This window comes from Chelmon rostratus, chromosome 19 (assembly GCF_017976325.1).
Source record: "Chelmon rostratus isolate fCheRos1 chromosome 19, fCheRos1.pri, whole genome shotgun sequence".
NCBI lineage: Eukaryota > Metazoa > Chordata > Actinopteri > Chaetodontiformes > Chaetodontidae > Chelmon > Chelmon rostratus.
The window spans coordinates 11,097,832-11,118,435 of record NC_055676.1 but is presented as its reverse complement, the minus strand read 5'-3'; the positions used below and the strand labels follow the sequence as shown (position 1 = coordinate 11,118,435).

The following is a 20,604-nucleotide window of genomic DNA, read 5'->3' as shown; positions in this document are numbered from 1 at the left end:
TCTTCCCAGGAAGTAAATAATCAGTGATATCAAAGGTCATAGTCATTATAACCTCTGGATGAGTTTATAACCAGCTTTTTATTTCAGTGGGACAAAAGTCACCAATCATCCTTCGTGTTTTACAGTTTTTGTTTTTTTCTCTGTCAAGACTTCCACCCTCACGTTTCACATATTCACATTTTTCTATCTTACCCTTTCAACCGCTGTCACCTCTTTCCATTTCCTCTTACCATTGGTCGTCTCAGCCTCACACAGGAAGTGTCACGTCTGCCCTGCCCCTGTCGCTGCCTCTCATCTCTCAGTTTTGACTCTCTCATGCATGCAAACTGTGTGCAGCGTCTCACCCACAGGGAGGAACTGTGGTTCTTCTCTTCATCAAGAAGAAGCGATCCTCCCTATCTGGCCCTCCTGTTCTGTTCCACTGCAGATGATCCATCTGTCACCCACCTGCAGCTGATCTTAGACCCACACTGCAGCCACAACATGAGCATACGGAAACTGAGTGAGTACTTGTGTGTGTGTGTGTGTGTGTGTGTGTGTGTTTGTGTGTGTGTGCAGAGCAGCTGTACTTTGTTCGCATGTTGATGCATACATCGCCCGAGTGTGGGCAGTTAGGTTAACCAGTGGTGACTGTCAGGTACTATCAAGTCACTTTTGCAACATTTTGGTTGCAGTTGAGTCAATGAAGTTACCCAGTGTGTCTTATATTTAATGCATATACACTCTATCAACTGTACACTGTAGCTCTTCTGTAAAAGCAGGTCTCTCATGCAAAAAAAAAAAAAAAAACTTGCACGCTTACTGGTATTGACACACACAGACAGCCAAGCAGGGCCATATGCACACACACAGCTGCAAATGGTTGACTGCTTTTACATCTTATCTTTAGGGAAACATGTTCAAAACACTGGCTCTGCAAAGGGGCTTTTTGCTGTAGCAGCTGGGCAGAGAGAGGAACTTGTTTATTAAGGCTGCGTTTTTTTGGTTTTGCCACTTGGGGTCAGCGGAATAAGCTGAGAACACACCATCTCACACATAAACAGACATAGTTGTTCTTACAAACTATGTGTACATCTAGCAGAAACAAGCAGCATTATCAGACCAATATTCACGCTCCTTTTATCTTTGTTTTTAAGTCTTTCTATGGCAGCAATGAGCTAAAAAAAAACAACATGCAAAGCTGTGTGGACATGAGGGAATGTGCAGAGTTGGGTTTGTTCGGTTTGAAATGAGAGAGGGCATACCAACACCAACAAAAGACAGACGATTCAAAACAGGGCGATGGCTGAACACATGGCCCAATATCATGCTGTACATTTGTTACCACATGTTACCCTTTTCTAACCCTCTGAAGGTTTCAAGTGGTTTGGCAGCCTCACCAACCTCTCTTTTCGCCGCTCCTCTGAGAAATCAGACTCCAAGTCGCCTCAGTTGAAGCCTGGAGCAGGAGCGGGAGGTGCGCCCGGAGATGATGCTGTCACCACGGCGATCCTGGCTCCAGTTGTTGAGACAACAGTGGATGACATGGGAGCCATGCGTGCTCGCACCTCCAGCTACGTCCGCTCCAGTGAGAACTACACGCACATGGGTACGCTGCCACGTCTGCTGATGAAGAGGAGAGACAAGAGTAATAAAGGTAAAGCAGCAGAAGTCATGAGCAGTCATTTCTTATCTGTTTCTTCATGTCTTTGTCTGCTTTGTTTAATTCTGATGCCCCCCTTCTCCAGGAGGCTCCAGCAGCAATAAGAAGAGTAAAGACAAGAGCAGCATCAGCAGAAGTCAAAGCCAGCGGCCTGCAGGGCACCAGGACCGCGGGCCCCTGAGGGTCACAGTCGCCTCATCCACAGTGGCCCGGGATGAAGCTGGAGGTAAAGCTGACACTGGGCTCGACCAAGACTCTGTCCCCGATCACAAAACCCAGCCCGGACCTACACCTGAAACCAACGTCACAAGCACCCAAAACACCATCTCTGGGCCCACAGCTGCAAGTGAAGATGTGTCGCCATCTGGTGGCTCAAGTGCTGCACTTCAACCAGAGATTTGTGACAAGAAGGATGCCACCCAGGCTGGTGAAGACTTGGACCCTGAAGAGACTTCCTCCCCTCCTCTCAGCCAGGAGGATGATCACACCCACAGGGAGAATGGGTTAGAGTCTGGAGCTGTATCTGAACCAAAGGAGGAGGCGGAGAGCAGAGATTTGACAGGAGGAGCAGAGAAAGGAGACCACAACTCAGACAGCATTTACAGGTAATTCATTTTCCTTCAGATTGATTTTTCTTAAATGTGAACGTTCCTTTCTTTTTTCGACTTTAAGGCATTGAAAGAGGAAAGGTTATTGATAAGGGATGCGGGGAGATGTCATTCTTTTAGGGGCCCATCCTGTTACAGTTTACTCAGATTTTCTTGGTATAAACAGTAGGTGATGGTCTGACAGGTCAATGTTTTAATGAGACTATGCCAATGTCACAAAGAAAGCTTCTATGAAACTACAAGCTCATGATTTCAGGCTACGTGTAAATTGATGGTTGCTTGTCTTATGATAATCCCCCCTTCATACTCAACACTACATATTATATTTTGATTCAACAATAAGAATCTTCATCTAAGACTGGACTTCCAAACAAGGAAACTGTGTAAAGTTGGGCACTCACATAAGTTCTTAGCCGTTTCACCAAAAAATGATTTTCCCATCTTTAGTCTTTACATGATTTCATTGCTGAAGAGGTAAAACTATCTAATATTTTACAAAAAAAGGGAAGACCTGCTTTTTAAATGCATTTCCTGAATCATTTTTTGTTACCTTAGAATGAGCTCTTTATAGCTATAAAGGGAGTGAGTCTTCTTCTGCGCCGCCTGCAATGGTACACCACCATGTTTCTACAGTAGCCCAGGACGGACAAACAAAACACTGACTCCTGAGTTTTGTGAGCAGGTTCTCCTACACCCTTGTGATTGATGCCATTTATTCATTGTGTTATTTATTATTTATTATTTCAGACCACCGGGTGTAGCCCGGGTCACTGGGTCCCATTCAAAAGAACGATTAGTTGATCAATAGAAGCTTGAACGTGGAGTCATACATAACACGTGTCGCATGTCCACATAGAACACAATGGTAGTGTCAGTGTCCTTCACATGTCTCTCTCTCTCTTCTCCTGTATCAATATGGTAACAGGGGCAAAACAATGAGTTTCAAATACTTATTGATGCTGAAGGTGTTGATACTTCCTCTTTAGCTCAGTGAGGAGGTTAAGCATTTGATTTATTGATTTGTTTGCATCATGATGGGCTCATCCTCGGTTATCAGAGCCTATACATAAGCAAACGTGGCAGAGCAAGCATGTTCGAAAAAATCCGCTTAGTGAAACCTCAGGGGAGAGACCTGCTGTAGTTTGTAACTTAGAGGGTTACGAACTGCTGACCCTCAGTGGTGATAGCAGGTTAGTGCAGCAGAGAGGGCAGCATGTGAAAAGGATGCTCACCTCTGTAGTCAGTGTGTTCTCTGCCTCCTTGTTAATAGCCTGAATTATATATTTGAATTCACTTCTTTACAAACTACAGCAAAACAAAGAAACACAGGCTAAGGCTGGTGTATTTTGGTGCAGTACACCCACGCCCAATGTCCTCTTGTTCCTCTTAAAAGCAGAGCATTTCTTTTTATCACAATGCTGAGTGCCACACCTATCACAGCTGTGGTTGTTTTTTAGGGAAGCTTGTTTCTTCTCATGGTGTGTTTCCTTCCCTGTGTTGCTCTCTTCTCCTTCTCCTGATGTTGACACTAGCCACCTGCAGCAGCTCTGTTGGAATCGGTTGGATGCTGATTTGAAAACTCGCGCTAAAGTGTCATAAAGTTTTCTGCTGAGCTGAAACCTCTGAGACAACTGATGTCCATGATCATTCTATCGTGTTCGTCCCTTTTTTTGTGAAGTATCACAACATGTGTGCTGATGCCTTCAAGGAACCATTGCTATTGGAAATTCATTACACCATATTCGTGTCATATTGCTAATCATTTCATCAAGACTACTGATGTTGCCTTTGCAGCAGAGGCACCTGCTTGCTGTCTGAAAGCACCTTGATGTTGCTAAATCCTAATTGGTGCATGGAGACCTTTTCAAATTGAGCCCTGAGATGAAAACAAACAAAGGTATCAATGACATCAAATTAATTTAAAAGTTTGACACAGCCAGAGAGCCTCAGCTCCAGGCAGTGAGGCAGGTCATCCAGTTGGCCTGGCCAGCTTATGAAAGGAAAATACCTGAGACAGTCAGGGACGTCTTCAAGGTGAGAGGAGGGCTGACAGATATAGAGGGTTTAGTGGTCGGGGGTAACCACATTGTGATCCCCAGCTCTATGGGAACAGAGATGACAGCAGGATTCACGATGGTCACCAAGGGTTTGGAAAATGCAGAGAGAGAGAGAGACGTCATCTGTTGAGTGCACCTGAAGTACACACACACGCCTGCATGTAAAGAGCATGTTACTGTAGAGGTGTCTGAGGATTCTGGGTCTGAAACAAACAACGATCAAACAAACACAAGCACCTTGGCTGCTGCCACCTGCTCAGGTCGAGTGTGCAAACCAGCCCCTGGCTGGACTTGTGGACTTTATTCCTGGTAAGGAACAAGAGCAGATACAGAAAGAAGAGACGGGTTACAAGGGAAAAGGGGATAAAAAAGCTGTGAAGAGAAAAAAGCTGTTAAAAGAAAAAAAATGCTCACAAAAAAACCTTATTACTAGTTAAGTGTTAAAGTGTGTTATGAAAAATGTTGTGAGAGTTTTATTTGAGGGGGAGATGTGATGAATGGAAGTTACCATAGCAACAGTACCTAGAAGGCATCATACCTCAAAGTAGGAGATGTTGGTTATTACTGGTTATGGAGTATTTGTATATTATTGTATTGTCACTTTTACCTCTGGAAAAGATTCTTCCACCACTGGGTTAAAATCTGAAACTGAAAACAGTATTTCAGTTTTGATGACACGTCATGCATTCAATCATTTCTCTACATCAAATCTGGACTTATATTATGTTATATTCCAGCATACAAAAACTGTATGCATTGAAGAATGAACGTGGGTGAGAAAGGCGCAGCTGCACCAGTTTTCCAGGGCCCTCAGAACAGATGAATCCGGCCATGCGCCGTGCGTAAACCAGGGGGCGCAAATCTGTTTGAACTGCGCGTAAACTGGGTGAAGTTGGACGGTTCGCAGTTTGTGCTGACTTTGCTGTGGACCGGACTCGTTCTCATGCGATGAGTGTGAGGTGAGAAGATCACAGGATTCATTACTTCACTTGTTAAAGGCAGCAGGTAACATCGATTCCTTCTATTGATCAGATGCTGCTGGAGAGCTGCCGCGCTATTGTTGTGATGTTTTTCTTATTTCGCATCGATTCGTTCGGACACACATGAGACCGACATAAATAAGCTTTTTTGTGCTCATTTCATAACGCCGTAGTCGATTTATCAACAAAGTCAGAACTTCATTGAAGAGTTTGAGGGAAAATGTAGTGAAACTCCTGAAAGGTGCCCCCCTGTTCTCCTCTCGGCCGAGCAGATTGCATTTTATCGCTGCTCTCCTGTGACACGCCAACGTCTCTGCCTCCAATATTCCTTGCATGATAGCGGAGTGCGTGGATCGTGTTACAGTGAAATTTGCACTGTGTGTGTGTGTGTGTGTGCGTGCAGGCTGCAGTTGCGCCGGCACGCACGGGCGCGCATGTGCGAGCGTGCAGCATCGGCCCATTAGTTCAGCTCAGGGATCGTGGGAAATATATGGCGTACTGCAAGTTCAGTATACGGGCACATCAAAGCGCTCTCTCCCCGCTCTCTGTCTGCTCAGCCCTAAATCACAGCGCCCTCCATCTCTCGGCCTGACTGTCCATTTCCCTCTCTTATCCTCATTCTGTCCAAAGTGCAGCTCTTCACCTCTTTGCCAGGGTTTGTCTGCTATTCTGCAAAACCAGTTTCATTCCCTTCTGTGTTGGTGGCCGTTAAGTTTTGGCTCTGGTGTCGGGCTGGCATAGTTCTGGTTCTGTTCTGTTGCCTCCTGGTTCCTCATGGAGTAAAGCATGTCAGCTGCTTTGTTGGGCGCTAGTTTGACTAGAGTTGAATCAATTTGTCAATTAATGGCATTTGAGCATCTCAAATGTCTACATGTGATGCTTTGGGTGTGGACCCTGTTTGGGCATTTGTCCCTATTTGACATTTTATAAACAAAACAACTGATTGGTTAATCATGAAAATTGATAGTTAATTGATAATTAAAATACTCATTAATTACAGCCCTTTTCAAGCCCGGTTTCAGCTTTAACTCATACAGTATAATATGATTACATACATCTGTATACATATCAATCCATATTACTCTCAGTAAAAGTGTGTAAGTGTTGCATGCAGCCTTTTTGTTTACTGTGCTGTTCATACTCAGTTGCAACAAACCGGCTCGTGCCTCAAACCGCTTGGCCTTGCTTGCCCAGTTAAAATCTGAAAAAGAGATTGCTTTTATGCTGTAATCAAACATGGGCATGGTGGTGTGCATGGGATTATGTGGAGCGACTGTTTTTGCACGTGGAAGATTTCTAATTATCAATCCAAACCTGACTCGTCAGAACAAATCTTTTAAACCGTTTTATACAGTTTCAGAGCGTAAACACGAGCGTTTGGCCACAGCTGATGTGCTTGATATTGTCTTCAGCTCTGCTAAAGTGCTTGTTGGCCTTGTGCCGATCCAGGTCTGATGTAGTTTTCAAAGCCTCATGTATGATTGGTATGCTATTGTGTTTACGTTCTTCTCTGGGTAATACTGACATTATCAGTGCAAATGATGGAGGCAAATATTTCACATTTGTTAAACCATTTTTTTAAGCACGGGAGCAGCTTGGGAGTGGAATGTAGAGCTGCTCTGTCGTGGGACCTATTAACATTCCCGAGCCCGCTGCCGTGATGGGACCCTTTGATCTGGCCTCTCTGCAGTCATGTGTAACATGGCTTTGCTCTGGGCCCTATGAGACCCATCATAGGGAACGGTGCTGATTGATCTTAAAACTTGTCTGGGAGTGTAATTGCCCCTTTAGCTCGCCCTGACTCCGTATCACAAAGCTTTCAAGGCAGTAGCCGCAGCATGGCTCCCAAGACTGTAGCACAGCGGGGTTTTTGACACATGATCCGGATCCATCATGAGCATAAAAGTGTGAGTTATGGTGCCCGAGAGGTTTGAGAGGCCGGCTCCATATTCAGCAACCTTGGATGCTCAGTAGGGTTTGTTATCTGTCTGTTTTCCACGAAACAGCGTTTTACCCACTGGAGAGGCTGCTGCAGAAGTGGGTCATGGGAATACAGCCGTTGCTTTTGTCTGTGCTGACACGCACGGCACCTGTTACAAGAGCACATCAAACGCAACATCGCAAGCATGTGTTCACGTGCATTCATGCACACAATTTCAACGGAGCCTAACATTTCCCCTCTCTCACTCCTTTTTCCCTCTTCTCTTCAGCCACATGGAGCCAGCAGAGAGCCAGGCGGAGTACGTCCAGGTGAGTCTGCTCTGTCCAGGTGTGTGTGCGTCTGCGTGTGCCCTCGTCCTGTCCCTGTCCTCGAATATGTGGTATGATTGTACAGATCAGTGCCGTCTTTTCAGCAAGTTTTCAGCTTTTTCCTGCCATAATAATTTTTTGTTTTCTTGCTGGGTCTTTTTCTCTCACTCATGTAACGCCTGAAATGTCGGTAGGTTCTTAGCCTACACAAGCAACTTCCCTCCTCTCCCACATTATTGAATTACCGTTTTTTTACTGTGAGCGCTCAGATGTAATTGTGGCTGATCATTAGCCCCTAGTCTTCAACACTTATGCTCATTTCAGCAGGCTCACTGTGCATTTACCCTAATTCAGTCTGCCATTTAGCTAATTAAATTTGCAGTTAGGCAGTGCAGCCCGTGAGCAGTCCGTGCTGCAGCCAGTAGATGGGGCCATACACTTGAGTTGTGATCTACTTAAAGATCACAGAGCATGTGAAGCTGTTTCATGACCTTGGCGGTGGATGATAGCGATTCATGCATCCTGTGTACCACAAGCATGCATTAAGGCAAATGTCAGACTTTAAACTGAGAGCAAAAGTGGGAGGAGAAGGAAGGAAGGAAGAGACAGAGAGAGGGAAGGAAGGAATTAAGTGAACTGTCGAGCTCTTGGGATCTGTTTATTTATTGATTTTACATCACAGGCGGGGTGGTAAAAGCCTTCTGCTGTGACCCTGACCTGTATTCCTTTTGTAAAACAAATATGTCTAACTTCCTCTGACCACAACACATGGGCTATAGGTAAATCCCACAGCACGGGCTCCCTCGTTCAGATGTCAGAGGCAGAGCAGCAGCATGTGAAGAGTGCACCTCTAATATATTCACTCTGCTTTAAGGCTCAATCGGTTATTTGTTTACCTTATAAAACTGAACTACTAAACACTGTCAGTAAACCCTGCTGTGCATTAAGGCCTGTCAATCAGCTTGGGAGTGATAAGTGCCAAGTGAATGCTGCAATTACGGTTCCCACATAAAACAAGGCGTTTCTTATCTGATTACGGGTGGGTGGAGGGCTGGACTTGCACTATGGGACACCCCTGCTGTAACCAGTACTTAACTGTCATGCTGACACAAAATGTTGCCAGCCTTTTTTTGGTTCAGAAGCTTTTCATTTCTCCATTCAAAATGAATTTTTGCAATATTTCACACATGTAATATGGGAGATCATTCAGATGTTGCATGATCATTGATGATTTTTTTTGCTTTAAAGCCCAACTTTCCTACTTGGTTCCAAATCCTCATACGTGTTTTGCCACCCGTGTTTGTTTCTTCTCTTCTTCTCTCGCTCTTACACGCCACAACAGCCCCTCCCACCGCCACCCACCGCCCCACCCACTCCCTGAGAGCTGCCAGCCATCCCTCCGTCTCCTTCCATTTCTCTGAAACATTTATGACAGCTGATGTTTAAATCAGGAGTTGGCCTCAGTGTTCCCTGTTAAAATGGGAAAGGCCAGGCCAGTGACTCCCCCCGCCCCCTTGCCTCCTGGTTGGTCACATGTGACGCCCACGCACACTTATTTACCCACACACACACTGTCACACACACTTAAGAGGAAAATGAGACAAAGTGAGACAGAGAGAAAGCCAGAAAATAACGACCTGGACTGAATATGCTCAAAGAAAATAAGCAATCAGTAAGAAAAAAAAAAAAAACAAAGCATTGAGGGAAAGTTATTCATCTTTTAGGCTTTATCAAAAAAGACATCCATCATCATTCATTTTTCATGAGGACGTGCGGCTGGTCAAGCAATATCCGCTGTTTTTGTTTGGGTGTCTTTCAGTGAAAGATGTTAAAAGCGGTTTTTAAAATGGTTGAGGTTGGTAGAAAAGCTGACCATACTGTGTTATTAAGCAGCTGATCCACATTGTTCAGCCTCAGTCGACGCGTGAGTTTGTTTTCGAATGTTGTGTATGACATGTGTGTGTGTGTGTGTGTGTGTGTGTGTGTGTGTTTGTTTTTGCCTGCAGCCCAGGCCGGCCCTGCTTTGTCTCCTGTTCTGTTTAGTGGTTTGGCGCTACATTGACGGGAGGGGCAGGAGGGGATGGTTTATATGTTATACAGAGACTTTCATAATTGACATATATATCACGTCTGGTGCTAGACTCACACCGGTGCTCTAAAAATATGTCTGTGTGTGTGTGTGTGTGTGTGTGTGTGTGTGTGTGTGTGTGTGTGTGTGTGTGGAACGGGCTCAGCTGTGTATCTGTGGGTTACTGCATGTTTGATTATGTGAATGGTTTGAATTTCCAAAATCTGTATGTGTGTGTGTGCCTCCTCATTAAATTAAGGCAATGCCCTGTGGGTGCATGAACGTGTGTGTGTGTGTGTGTGTGTGTGTGTGTGTGTGTGTGTCTGTGTGTCTGTGCGTGTGTGTCTATTACAGTAGATTGAATTAATGTGGCGCCTCTGTAAATGAGAGGGGGTGTAAACTGTCAGGCACTTGGTAACACACCCCTGGAAAGTCTTCAGTTACTGTTCTCAGAGCGCACACACACAAACACATACACACACACACATACAGTACGTTCACTGTGTTTACTGAAAGGCAATTTACATTTTACACCAGTTTATTTAGGTCACCAAAGGGAAAGGGCCTAGATATGCACGACTTCTTTCTATGACTCATAGTCATCTGTGAATTTTGACTCAGATTTCACTCTCAAAATTAAACATAAACAAAACACAAGAAACATCTTAAATGCAATACAGTACAAAAACCAGCAGTAAATACTGCCATGATAGACTTTTCTATTGCTACACATAGAAGTTTTTCAGTGTTTGCGGCTCACAATTCAGGCTAATAATGACAATGCTAGCATGTTTTCCATCATAGTTTAGCGTATTAGCATGCAGGCATTTCTTGATTAGCACATCTCTGGGTAGCCTCGGGGCGCAATCAAAGTTAGTAAGATTCATCCTCTGGGGGCCATGAATGTCGGCAACAAATGTTGTGGAAATCGATCCACCGTAGTAAATATTGAGATATTTCACTGCATGTGTGAAAACTTCAAGCTCAAATGAAGAGTTTAAAGTCAATGTCAGTGGGATTCATCCTCTGGGCACCATGGTAACCTGTGCCACATTTACCACCTGTTTCCATTGGTTGTTGAGACATTTTCAGTCTGAATCACAGTAGTAAGCCAGTCATGGCTGAAGCTTCGTCTCTAGTGTGGCTAAAAATGCTGAATCAGTGAGCACACTTTGCTAATTGGTTTTCAACTTAAAATGACTCACTGTCCAGCTGCCTTTGTAATGATGATTTACAATAGAGCGGTCGCTGCTTGAACTCCTGGTGCTGCAGTCATATATCACTGAAATAATGTATAATGATAATATAATAAAAAGAAAAGATCCTAATGCCACATGCAAATCCAGGAAAGCTGCACACCACCGGCAACACTCGCTGAAAGACACCTTGCTGGATATTTGCTTCACAAACTGCAACCTCAAAAATAGCCACCGAGTTGAATCAACACCTCTGAGAGTCTCAGAGAGAGAGAGAGAAAAAAGCTTTGACATTCACGGCAGGGCTATTGTATTCTCAGTTGTTTCTCTTATTTTGTCCACCCTCTTCAAGGTCAACACGCTCGTGCTGCTGAGCAGTGCACGTGGTAGAGAATAATGACACATTGATCTTTTCAAGACAGTATTCTAATTACACACCGCTTTATTCACGCTAAAGATGTGTCTAGTTGCTACAGCAACACATTCCTGTAAGGTTTTAAGTCACCTTAATGCGATTAAAGCAGGGCAGCAGATTTTTAATTGCGCTGTTTCACACCTATGAATATTTTTCTGCACGTGTGTGTGGACAAAGTGGCAGCGTTTCCAGCAGGCCTCTTCCTCTGGCTGCTTCATTACTGCACGCTGACGCTTCAAACGGGCTTTGAAACACATATCTGGTGGTTCGATACGGATTAACCAGTCAGTGAATGGGGTCCGCCCTGTGAAAACACACTGATGACAATAAGACACACACACACACACACACGCAGATCATTAGCTGTACCCTCCTCACCCCCAACAGAGCCTGGCCTTTGTTTTAAGACACGCACGTGTGCACACATAGACACGCATATGTGTGTTCATGTAATCTTGATCTGCCCTCTGTGCGTCTCTTTTCATCTCTCACACACATGCACATACACACATTTTACTCTCTCACACTCTTCACTATCTCTGTGTGTGTCTCTCTCTTACACACACACACACACACACACACACACACACACACACACACACACACACACCACTTTCATTAGCGGGATGCTTGCAGGCACATGCAGGGATTCTCCATTGTGCTCCCTATCAGCCTGCGGGATGGGGCTCACTAATTAATATTTAACTGAAGACTGCCTCTAAGCAGGGAAGGAGATGTAGCGATAGAGGTCTGGGAAGGAGGGGAGGGTGGAGGGATGGCTGTGGAGGAGAAGGGAAGGACAGAGGAGAGATGGGAGGAAAGGCGGGGATCGGACCGAGGAGGAGGTTCGGCTAGTGATGAGAGGTCTGTATAAGGAGGAGAGGGAGAGATGAGGGGAGGAGCGCGGTGATAAGAAGGGTTGGAGAAAGGTTGGATTCGATAGAGCACGGAGAGAGGGAGTTGAGGAATAGGGGAATCCTGAGGGTAGGTGCAAGAATGGATAGCACTAAGAGTAATAGAGTAAAAGAGGCTGGAGGTAACAGCTACCTGTAAACACGTTTTTTTGTCAGAAACACTTGTTGTGAATGTAGAGAACGAAAACAAGACAGATAAAAGGGTCTAAAGGGAAGCAATAGTGGAGACAAAGTGCAGGGTGAGGTGAGGAAAGGAAAGGAACAAGAGAGACGATTCAGGGTAATGAAGTGAACAAGACACTAAAGTAAGAATGAGAGTGTCTAGTTTTCCCGAAGGCACAAAATGGGACAAAGTTACGACCATTTTTCTTTCAACCTGTGATGTGGAGAGTTCAGGCTGTTCCATTAAAATGCCTTAAACGATGCAGAGCAGTGAGGGTTTGTCCTACACTGTGTGTCACATTACCACATTCATCTCCATAACAAAATTTGTTGCAATAGCAGTTTTTAATACTTAATCTCATCTTTCTTATATTGACTCGTGTCCTATATTACGTCTTAATCGATGAATTACAGGATGACCACATGAAAATCTGGACTGCGGGCTGTTCGGTTGGTTGTCACTGCTTGTTTAAGATGCTCTACTCCCAGTTAAATTATGTGGAATTGATTATATTTTGATCTGTGAGAAATTCATGATATTGGTATTTCAGTAAATCCAATTTAAGGCATATTTCTTCTCAGTTGCTGGAGAAAAGTCAGTAAAAAGAGCAAGTTACTGATGCACCAGAATATGAACCCTTGAGTGTTATATCATAGCGCAGAGCACAATATCTCTTGCTCTGCATCAAGTGTTTTCAGAGAACACGGTGTGACTCAGTTGGGGTGAAGCTGTTGCTTTGCTTTAATGTCACCGCTCCCCACAGCAGCCTTTTGATATCTGTTTGACTTAATTCATCCGAGGATGCAGAATGACATGTGGAAACACAGGCGAGAGCACACAGAGTGCGTTGAACGATGCCGTCTTTCACTTGTGCAAGTCAAAACACTAGTTTGAAAGGATTATGAGATGGAGTATAAAAAGCATACATTGTCATTTTGTGGAGCGGCTTTTCGCTAATGCACCTTACAGTGCAATACGTTTTCACTAGGACCTATCTGAGTGAGCATTGCACCCCTAGCGTTGCCAGTTTTAATGCTAAGCTCACAGCTAGCAGCCCACCTATGTTTCAAACTCTGCATCCATCATATTTCACATATGTTTTTCCGACAGCGCGCACTTTGTCTTGTGCTTGTGTGTGGCGCAGCAGCCAGATGTAACGCGCTGTACGTCATGATTGTTTTGGCATGGCATTACAGAGGATTGAGGGAAGGAAAGCACAGGGCCCCTCTTATGAGATTATTTGTGTCCCCACTGTGTAATCTGTCTAATCCAGCGCTGGATGGTTTGAGATTACATTAAGAGGAGACGCTGCAGTTAATGAATCCATCCTGCGTCTTGTGGCTCCTTATCTCTCGGCGTTCTCTCCCTGCCCGTGACCCGCTAGCATGCATTCAAGAGCCAGATTAGCAAAGTGATTGCTGGCGTCATCTGATGCGGGTGTTTGTGTGGCGCAGAGATGACCTCAAAGACGAAGTACGAAGGAGCACGCAGTATTTTCTGTAACCTCCTGTGTTTCTTCGTGTTTCTCCCCTTCCCCGGCTGTGTCTCTCTCTTACGTTATGCCTCCCTGCAGTGGTGCAGACCCAACTAAATGCAGTGTCAGAATTTTGGATGCTGTCAAGGATCTCGCTGTGTTGCTATGGTGAAGCGTCCTCAATGATGTCACTCACTCAGGCCTCTAGAGACAGAGCCCCACCCCTCCTAACATCTCCCTGCCGGTATGTGTGCCTGTGCATGTGTGTGCTTGTGTGTGTGTGTGTGTGTGAAATGGGCCGGTGAAAATCACGGCGTGTTATCCTTGAAACACCTGCCTGTGTGTTTCAGTTTATAATGAGCTGTCTAGCTGCAGTCTGCATTGCTTTTTAGAGACACATCATTATTTTCTGCTGCACACACACTCACACACACAAAAACACAAACACACACACAGTTGTGTTTCAGTCACTTCAGAGGGCATTACATAGACTTGCATTCATTTCCTGGAGACTTACCCTAACCCTAACGTTAAGAAGTCTGCAGCCTAAAAAGAAGGCAAGTCCCCACAATGTGACAGTTAAACAGACTTATGTCCCCACAACATGACTAATACAACACACATGCACACACACACATGCACACACACGCACACACAGAAGGAAAACATTTCTATCAACATTATTTCACCACACAAACCAAAGGCTCTGGAGCTCCTGCTGTCTCTAGTAATATTTACTGGTGTGTGTGTGTGTGTGTGTGTGTGTGTGTGTGTCGACTTGTAGGTGGAATAAAAGGTGTGAATTTGCATTCAAGCGTATGGTGGAGGGTGGGTGGGTGGAGGGTCACCCCTGTTGAGTTCCTTTCATGGCAAAAGAAAGGTTAGATTCCTTTGGGAGGCTGCACTCCTCCTCCTTTCTCTCCTTCTACCCTCATCTTCTCCATTCATCATCTCATCTTTTAATTATCTTTTCTCTCCCTCCTCCCATCTTTCCTCACTTTCTCCGTGTTTTACTACCTCCATCGTCCCCACCACCGCCCCACCCCACACGACCCCGTGTCAGCATTGTCTCAGCACCGAAGCGGGGGTCGTCGGGAGGGTGGGTGGGGCTTCTGCCTGCAATTCGACAGCACTTCTCTCTCTGCTTGTGCCTGCTAGCATTCACCCCCCCCCCTCCCCTCCCACCCTCCATCCAAACCCTCCCACCCACCCACCCTCTCTCCCTCTGGTCCGCCCTCCCCCCACCCACACTCCTTTCATCAGCAAGCAATGAGGTAATCCCTAGCAGCCGCGTGAAGTGCAGCAAGTGCAGTGAGAGGGAGAGAAGCGAGAGCAGCAGCGACCAGAAGCCGGTGCAGGGCAGGAGCAGCGGAGATGTCAGGAGCTGCAATATCTCTCGCTGTTATCAGTACCAGCTGTTAGCGGCTCACTCCTAGCTAATAGCTGATGTGGTAACCAGCAGCTGCTTGCAAGCTGTAGCTGTGGTGTTAGCGGGTATAGCTTGTAGCCTGGTTTTGTAGTGGTGGCACTATGTTGAGGGGCTGTTAGCCAGGCACAGAGGCAGGCAGGCAGGCAGGCAGGCGAGGAGGCTGGCAGGGGTGGGACAGGCTTAGCCCAGGGGCTGGGGTTTAGATCGGACACCCTGGGAGGGGGTAGAGAGGAAGAAGAGGACGGGAGACGGGGAAGAGAAGAAGAGGGAGAGGTGAGGTAGAGGAAAAGGAGGAAGGAGCGAGGGGGGGAAGGTTTGAGGAAAGGTAGCATAGGAAGGTGTGTGCCCACCATGACGGAGAGGTGTAGTCTGTGGAGTGCCCTGTCGGCTGCAGCGTGCTGCTTCTACCGGGGATCTTTCATGCAGGTGCAGGTGAGTGAGCAGCATCAGTGTGTGTTTGTGTGTGTGTGTTTGTGCTTCTGTTTGTTTGCATGTGTTGGGATACAGGCACATAGAGCCTGTGCTTCCTGGTGTGTAGCAAAGTGCTTTCTGTACATGATATGTCATTTTCAGGCATATGTGTGTTCTGATTTCACACACCGTCCAAGTTTCCTTACATTTGGCGCATTTGTCCATCATGCACGTGTGTGTGTTTGCGCTTGTGTGCATTCGTGGGAGGCGTGCTCGCTGTTGGCTCCTCTCCTGTCCCGGCAGCCGGTAATGTCAGCCTGCCTGCCATATAGCTGGCAGACTGATGATATCATAGATGCTGTACAGTGCTTGGGTGTCAGATGGACTGTGCGAAGCACCGTGTGGAGGGAGGTAGAGGGAGAGAGGAGAAGAGGAGAAAGGGCATATGGGTTTGTCATTTGTGCATGAGAGGGAGGATGTGAAGGGTACAGTAGAGTGAAGCGTACAGTATCACTTTGGTCTAATTCTGGCTTCGTGCCTGAAACCTAATATCTGACCTTATTCCCACGACAAAATGACACCTACAGTATATTTTATGTGTGTGCAGACAGTGTGTTTCGGTGTCTGCTGCGCTTGACATTTGATGCTCTTCGGCAAAAAGCTTGCGCTTTTCAAAATGTCAACTTTCCGGGGAGCAACAAAATCGAGTTTGCTTTAAGGGGATCTGGCAGAGTTCGGTTTTGCAAAGCTCAGAGGTTGTAGAATATGAGCCGAACCGAGAGTCTGTACGGTGGTAGTCGCAAGGATTTCACATGACAGCAGTGGTCAAAGAAGAGACTGCAGAAAGGGAACTGTCTGATAGTTGAGATAATGGGAAATAGTAGACTATGACGAACCAGAAGATGTTATTGCCTGGGGCTCTTCTCTCCTCTTCTCTTCACTTCTCTTCTCTTCTCTTCTCTTCTCTTCTCTTCTCTTCTCTTCTCTTCTCTTCTCTTCTCTTCTCTTCACTTCTCTTCTCTTCTCTTCTCTTCTCTCCTCTTCTCTTCACTTCTCTTCTTTTCGCTTCGCTTCTCTTCTCTTCTCTTCTCTTCTCTTCTCTTCTCTTCTCTTCTCTCCTCTTCTCTTCTCTTCTTTTCACTTCTCTTCTCTTCTCTTCTCTCTCGTTGTTTGACTGTGTTGTTATAATTATGGCTCTACTTTAAAGAGCGAAGCCACAGAGGTGTGTTTGTGCGTGTGGTTTAGCTGCGTTTGAGGGCAGTAATCCTGATGTTAGGCGCTGGCGTGTCCCACCTTGTCCCCCGGCAGCAGGACATTTTGTCAGTATGACAAAAGCGCCTCCATGCTGGATTATCTCGGCTGTTTTGCTGCTCTTACAGTAAAGCAAATATCTGTCTAGTAGAGAAGCATGGACAGACAGAGAGAGAGAGAGAGAGAGAGATACTCTTGGCTCTCTTCCCTCTAAGTTTTGGAGGCATCTGCTTTTGTTTAGAGTGAAGTGTTTCAAAGCTCAGTGTAATGAAGTTATTTTAATTGAATCTGTCATGGGGTTCCTGTGTAGTGGCGGTTGTGGTTGGGGTATGTGTGCGTGAGCGGGGGGTAAATTAATTAGCAGTCGCTCAATGGTTAGAGTTAAGTGGGAGCATTTCTACTGTAAAAAAGAAATAATTACTTAATTCCCTGCAACTTGGGGTTGTTTACAAACAGTGTGAGTGTGTCTGTAGACTAATATTGATCCCCCAATCCATTCTAATTAAACATAGCCTGTCAAGCGCAATTCTGTGTGTCACACAACCCAAACAGTGTCTGCTACCCAGAGAAGTGATGCTGTAATCATTACTTGTTCTGCGCATTCACTGTCATGTTGATGCTTTGTCTTTGCCTCTAAGGGGCAACCATTCGTTATAATATTTACTCTCGTAGAGCTTTTCTCTGCAGCTGGTGATTTAGTGTTCGTTTATCTGAAGGCACGAGGATCACTCACTGCCCGGCCGGAGGACGAAACTGTGATGATGATCTCGATCTTCTCATCAACAGAATACCTCTGCTCGGTGATAATCGAAGACACTGCTGTCACCTCATTTGAACTGTGATGCATTTTAATGAGAAGTAGTTGGTAGTCTGGGTATAGTTTTTAGTTTTACTGCTGTTTTGCTGCTCAACATTAATCCGAAGTGATTTGTCGTCTATATCTCCGATAAGATAAGATGATGATGTGTCCCAGATACTTAATGATAAACCCAGAGGACAACATCTGGCTGGTGTGGAACAATAATACTTCTTCCATAAAAACTGACTGTTCTTAGTGCTGCAGCCCGGGTTTGATTCCAGCCCAGGCCCTTTGCTGCCTCTCTCCAGCTGTTACTACCTAATAAGCAGGAATGACAAGAAAAAGAGATGAAACGTTAAAAATGTGATGTTTTTCAGGATGCTGGGAGAGTAATTGCTCACAGTGAATCTCTTGTGCTCCACTAATGACTGCACATTTTCTTGTTCATGCAGGTCGTTGCTTCATGAGTGTTGGTTAGAGGTCAGTGACCACAGCAGCTTCCGCTGCAGAACATTTAACCACTGTCTCTCATTTTAAACTGCAATGTTCATACTCCACAGTTTTAACACCTTAGTCGCAGAAAAAAATGGGTCAAATGCTGTAAAACAAGTAGTTTTATGAATGAATTTATAAGACTGTATTATTACACATTATTACATTATGAAGTGACACGCAGAGATGATGTTGATATAGCGACAGTGGTGACCTCAGCTCATCAGCTGTATCAGTGGAGAGAGATTACACTTGATCCCCTGGTCTAGACTGCAGTATGCTAACTATGGGCGCGCACACACACACACACACACATCTATAGACGGACATGCAGCTTAACCATTGTGTCTGCATTATACCCAGTGCTTCCAGCGAATCTCTGTAACTGGGACAATGTAACTGTCTGCTGGACTCCTGCAGCGGCGAAAACCCCCATTAGCCCCCAGAAATACACACACACACACACACACACACACACGCATACATGGACACACAAATACACAGAACTATCCCCCCCCTACACTTTGATTGTTTTTGAAGTTAATCCGTTATTTCTGCAAGCCACTTTCCCTCTCCTCCTCCTCCTCCTCCTCCTCCTCCAGCCCCCCCCTCCCCCCTCTGCTCCTCGACTCTGTGGCCTCGTTCCCTGCTGACCTGACCAGCATGTGGCAGCCATCATGCCAGCCAGCAGCCGGCCCCTCTGTCCTTTAACGTTCCTGCAGCCCGAATGTATCTGGAACATTGCTGTCGACCTCCAACCTCACAACATGGCACCTCTCCGCCATCCAGTCCTGTACGCTGTTAACCAAGTTTCGGTTTTTGCACACACATTTTCAGCCATCCAGCACCTCATGACATGTTTGGACACCAAATTTCTGTACAGTGCAAGAAAAATGTGCCATAGCTCTGCTTTTAGTCCCTTCCAATGACTCGTTTGATTTGATCACATACTGCGGAATAATGTAAGGCCATAATATGATCCTCTGACCCTGTGTGCCCAAACATTTGCTGCTGCAGGAATGACCCGATCACCTTAGTCTACAGGAAATGAAGGACTCGTGTGACAGCAAAGCTTGGAGGATCTTGTGGTTTTAGAACATGAAGAGACAAATGCTGCTGATTTTGCACCATCTAAGTTAGTAAAAATACAGACTGTGCGTCATACAGCTGAAATCAGATTTTTACATTGGCTTTTGTATTGTTGATTTCTTTTAATCAGAATTGACAATAAACACTGATAAATTCACACAGTTTTAGAATAAAAGAATAGTGATATAAAGAAGTTAGATGATCATAGGGCTCCAGTTATTACATGCAGCAGGAAGAGTTTTTCTAGAAATCCTGCAACAAATAGATCATACATATTAAACTGGCCGGCTTTATTGCATCGATGTCCCTTCTGTGTGTCTCGTCTGCACTTCATCTCCATTCCCGAGAGCAGGTCACGGTTTAATAACAGAAATTCAGCTGATACCAGTGGCAATGTGTCCTTACTATAGCACCTCATCTACTTTATGCACTGTATGTCTGCACGGTTCAGTCTGTCTTGTTATTTTTACACTAACAAAAAGCTGCTTCATAGCTCCTCGCCTCCCTCCGGTTAGATGTACTTTTAGTGATGTCTGATGCTGTGTGCTTTTTGCATTTCCTTGAATTGAAAGCTTGTTTGGTTTTGGTCCACTCAGTCAGTCGCAGCAGGTTAACCAGCAATCAGCTTGTCCATCAGACCCCCAGGAGGGCAACTGTGGTTTTGTATTAGCTTTACCCAGCACCCCCCTCTCTGTCTAGTCACTACTAAGCTAGCTGTAGAAGATATGGCCTCGCTAATGCCTGTATGTGTGTGTGTGTGTGTGTGTGTGTGTGTTTGTTTGTCTGTCCAAGCCAGAAAGGGAGCCCAAGCCAATTGGTATGTTTTAGTATTGAAATATTCACCATGTAATCCCCTCTTCTCCACTCCTCCTATCTCTCTCGCTCCCTCTCGCCCTCCTCCCCAAAGCTTTTCACCACAAATCCTCTTTTGGCGTGCCTGCCTGTCACACCCTCAGGCTCATAGTGTGAAGGGCAGCTGTGCATGTGTGCGTGTGTGTGAGTGTGTGTCTGTGTGTGTGTGTGTGCTTAAATTGCCTTGTTCCAGAGTCCATATCCTCATTAGAGCACTGTGATGTTTTTGGCAGTAATGAGGAGCAAGCCTGTGTGTGTGTGTGTGTGTGTGTGTGTGTGTGTGTGTGTGTGTGTGTGTGTGTTTGTATGTGTCAGCCATGTGCTGAATGTGTTTTTTTTCATGGTTGTGTATGACTGTGTGTGTGGCGCCTGTGAATTTGCTCTTCATTCACATTTCTCTGTTCTCAGATCTTCTTTGGGTTGTAATGTCAGGATTATACCAAGCGTCAAATCTTACATTTTAGTTAATGGCTTATAGTGGACATGTTAAACCTTTCTAGTTTGGGCATCATCT

The 20,604-nt window shown here is 45.4% G+C and overlaps 1 protein-coding gene across 3 annotated transcripts in view; it reads left to right on the top strand.

The window, feature by feature from the left end:
• The first annotated feature begins 338 nt into the window (after positions 1-338).
• sh2d3ca (SH2 domain containing 3Ca) overlaps positions 339-20,604 on the top strand; it is a 52,245-nt gene continuing 31,979 nt past the window's right edge. For 2 of the 3 annotated variants that reach the window (XM_041960300.1, XM_041960299.1), the window contains exons 1-4: positions 339-502; positions 1,355-1,636; positions 1,728-2,247; positions 7,498-7,537. In XM_041960300.1, coding sequence (XP_041816234.1) covers positions 484-502; positions 1,355-1,636; positions 1,728-2,247; positions 7,498-7,537 — 861 coding nt within the window. In that variant the 5' untranslated portion in view covers positions 339-483. Of the gene's footprint in view, positions 503-1,354; positions 1,637-1,727; positions 2,248-5,251; positions 5,313-7,497; positions 7,538-20,604 lie in introns of those variants that run through there. The other variant, XM_041960302.1, reaches the window with a different exon arrangement.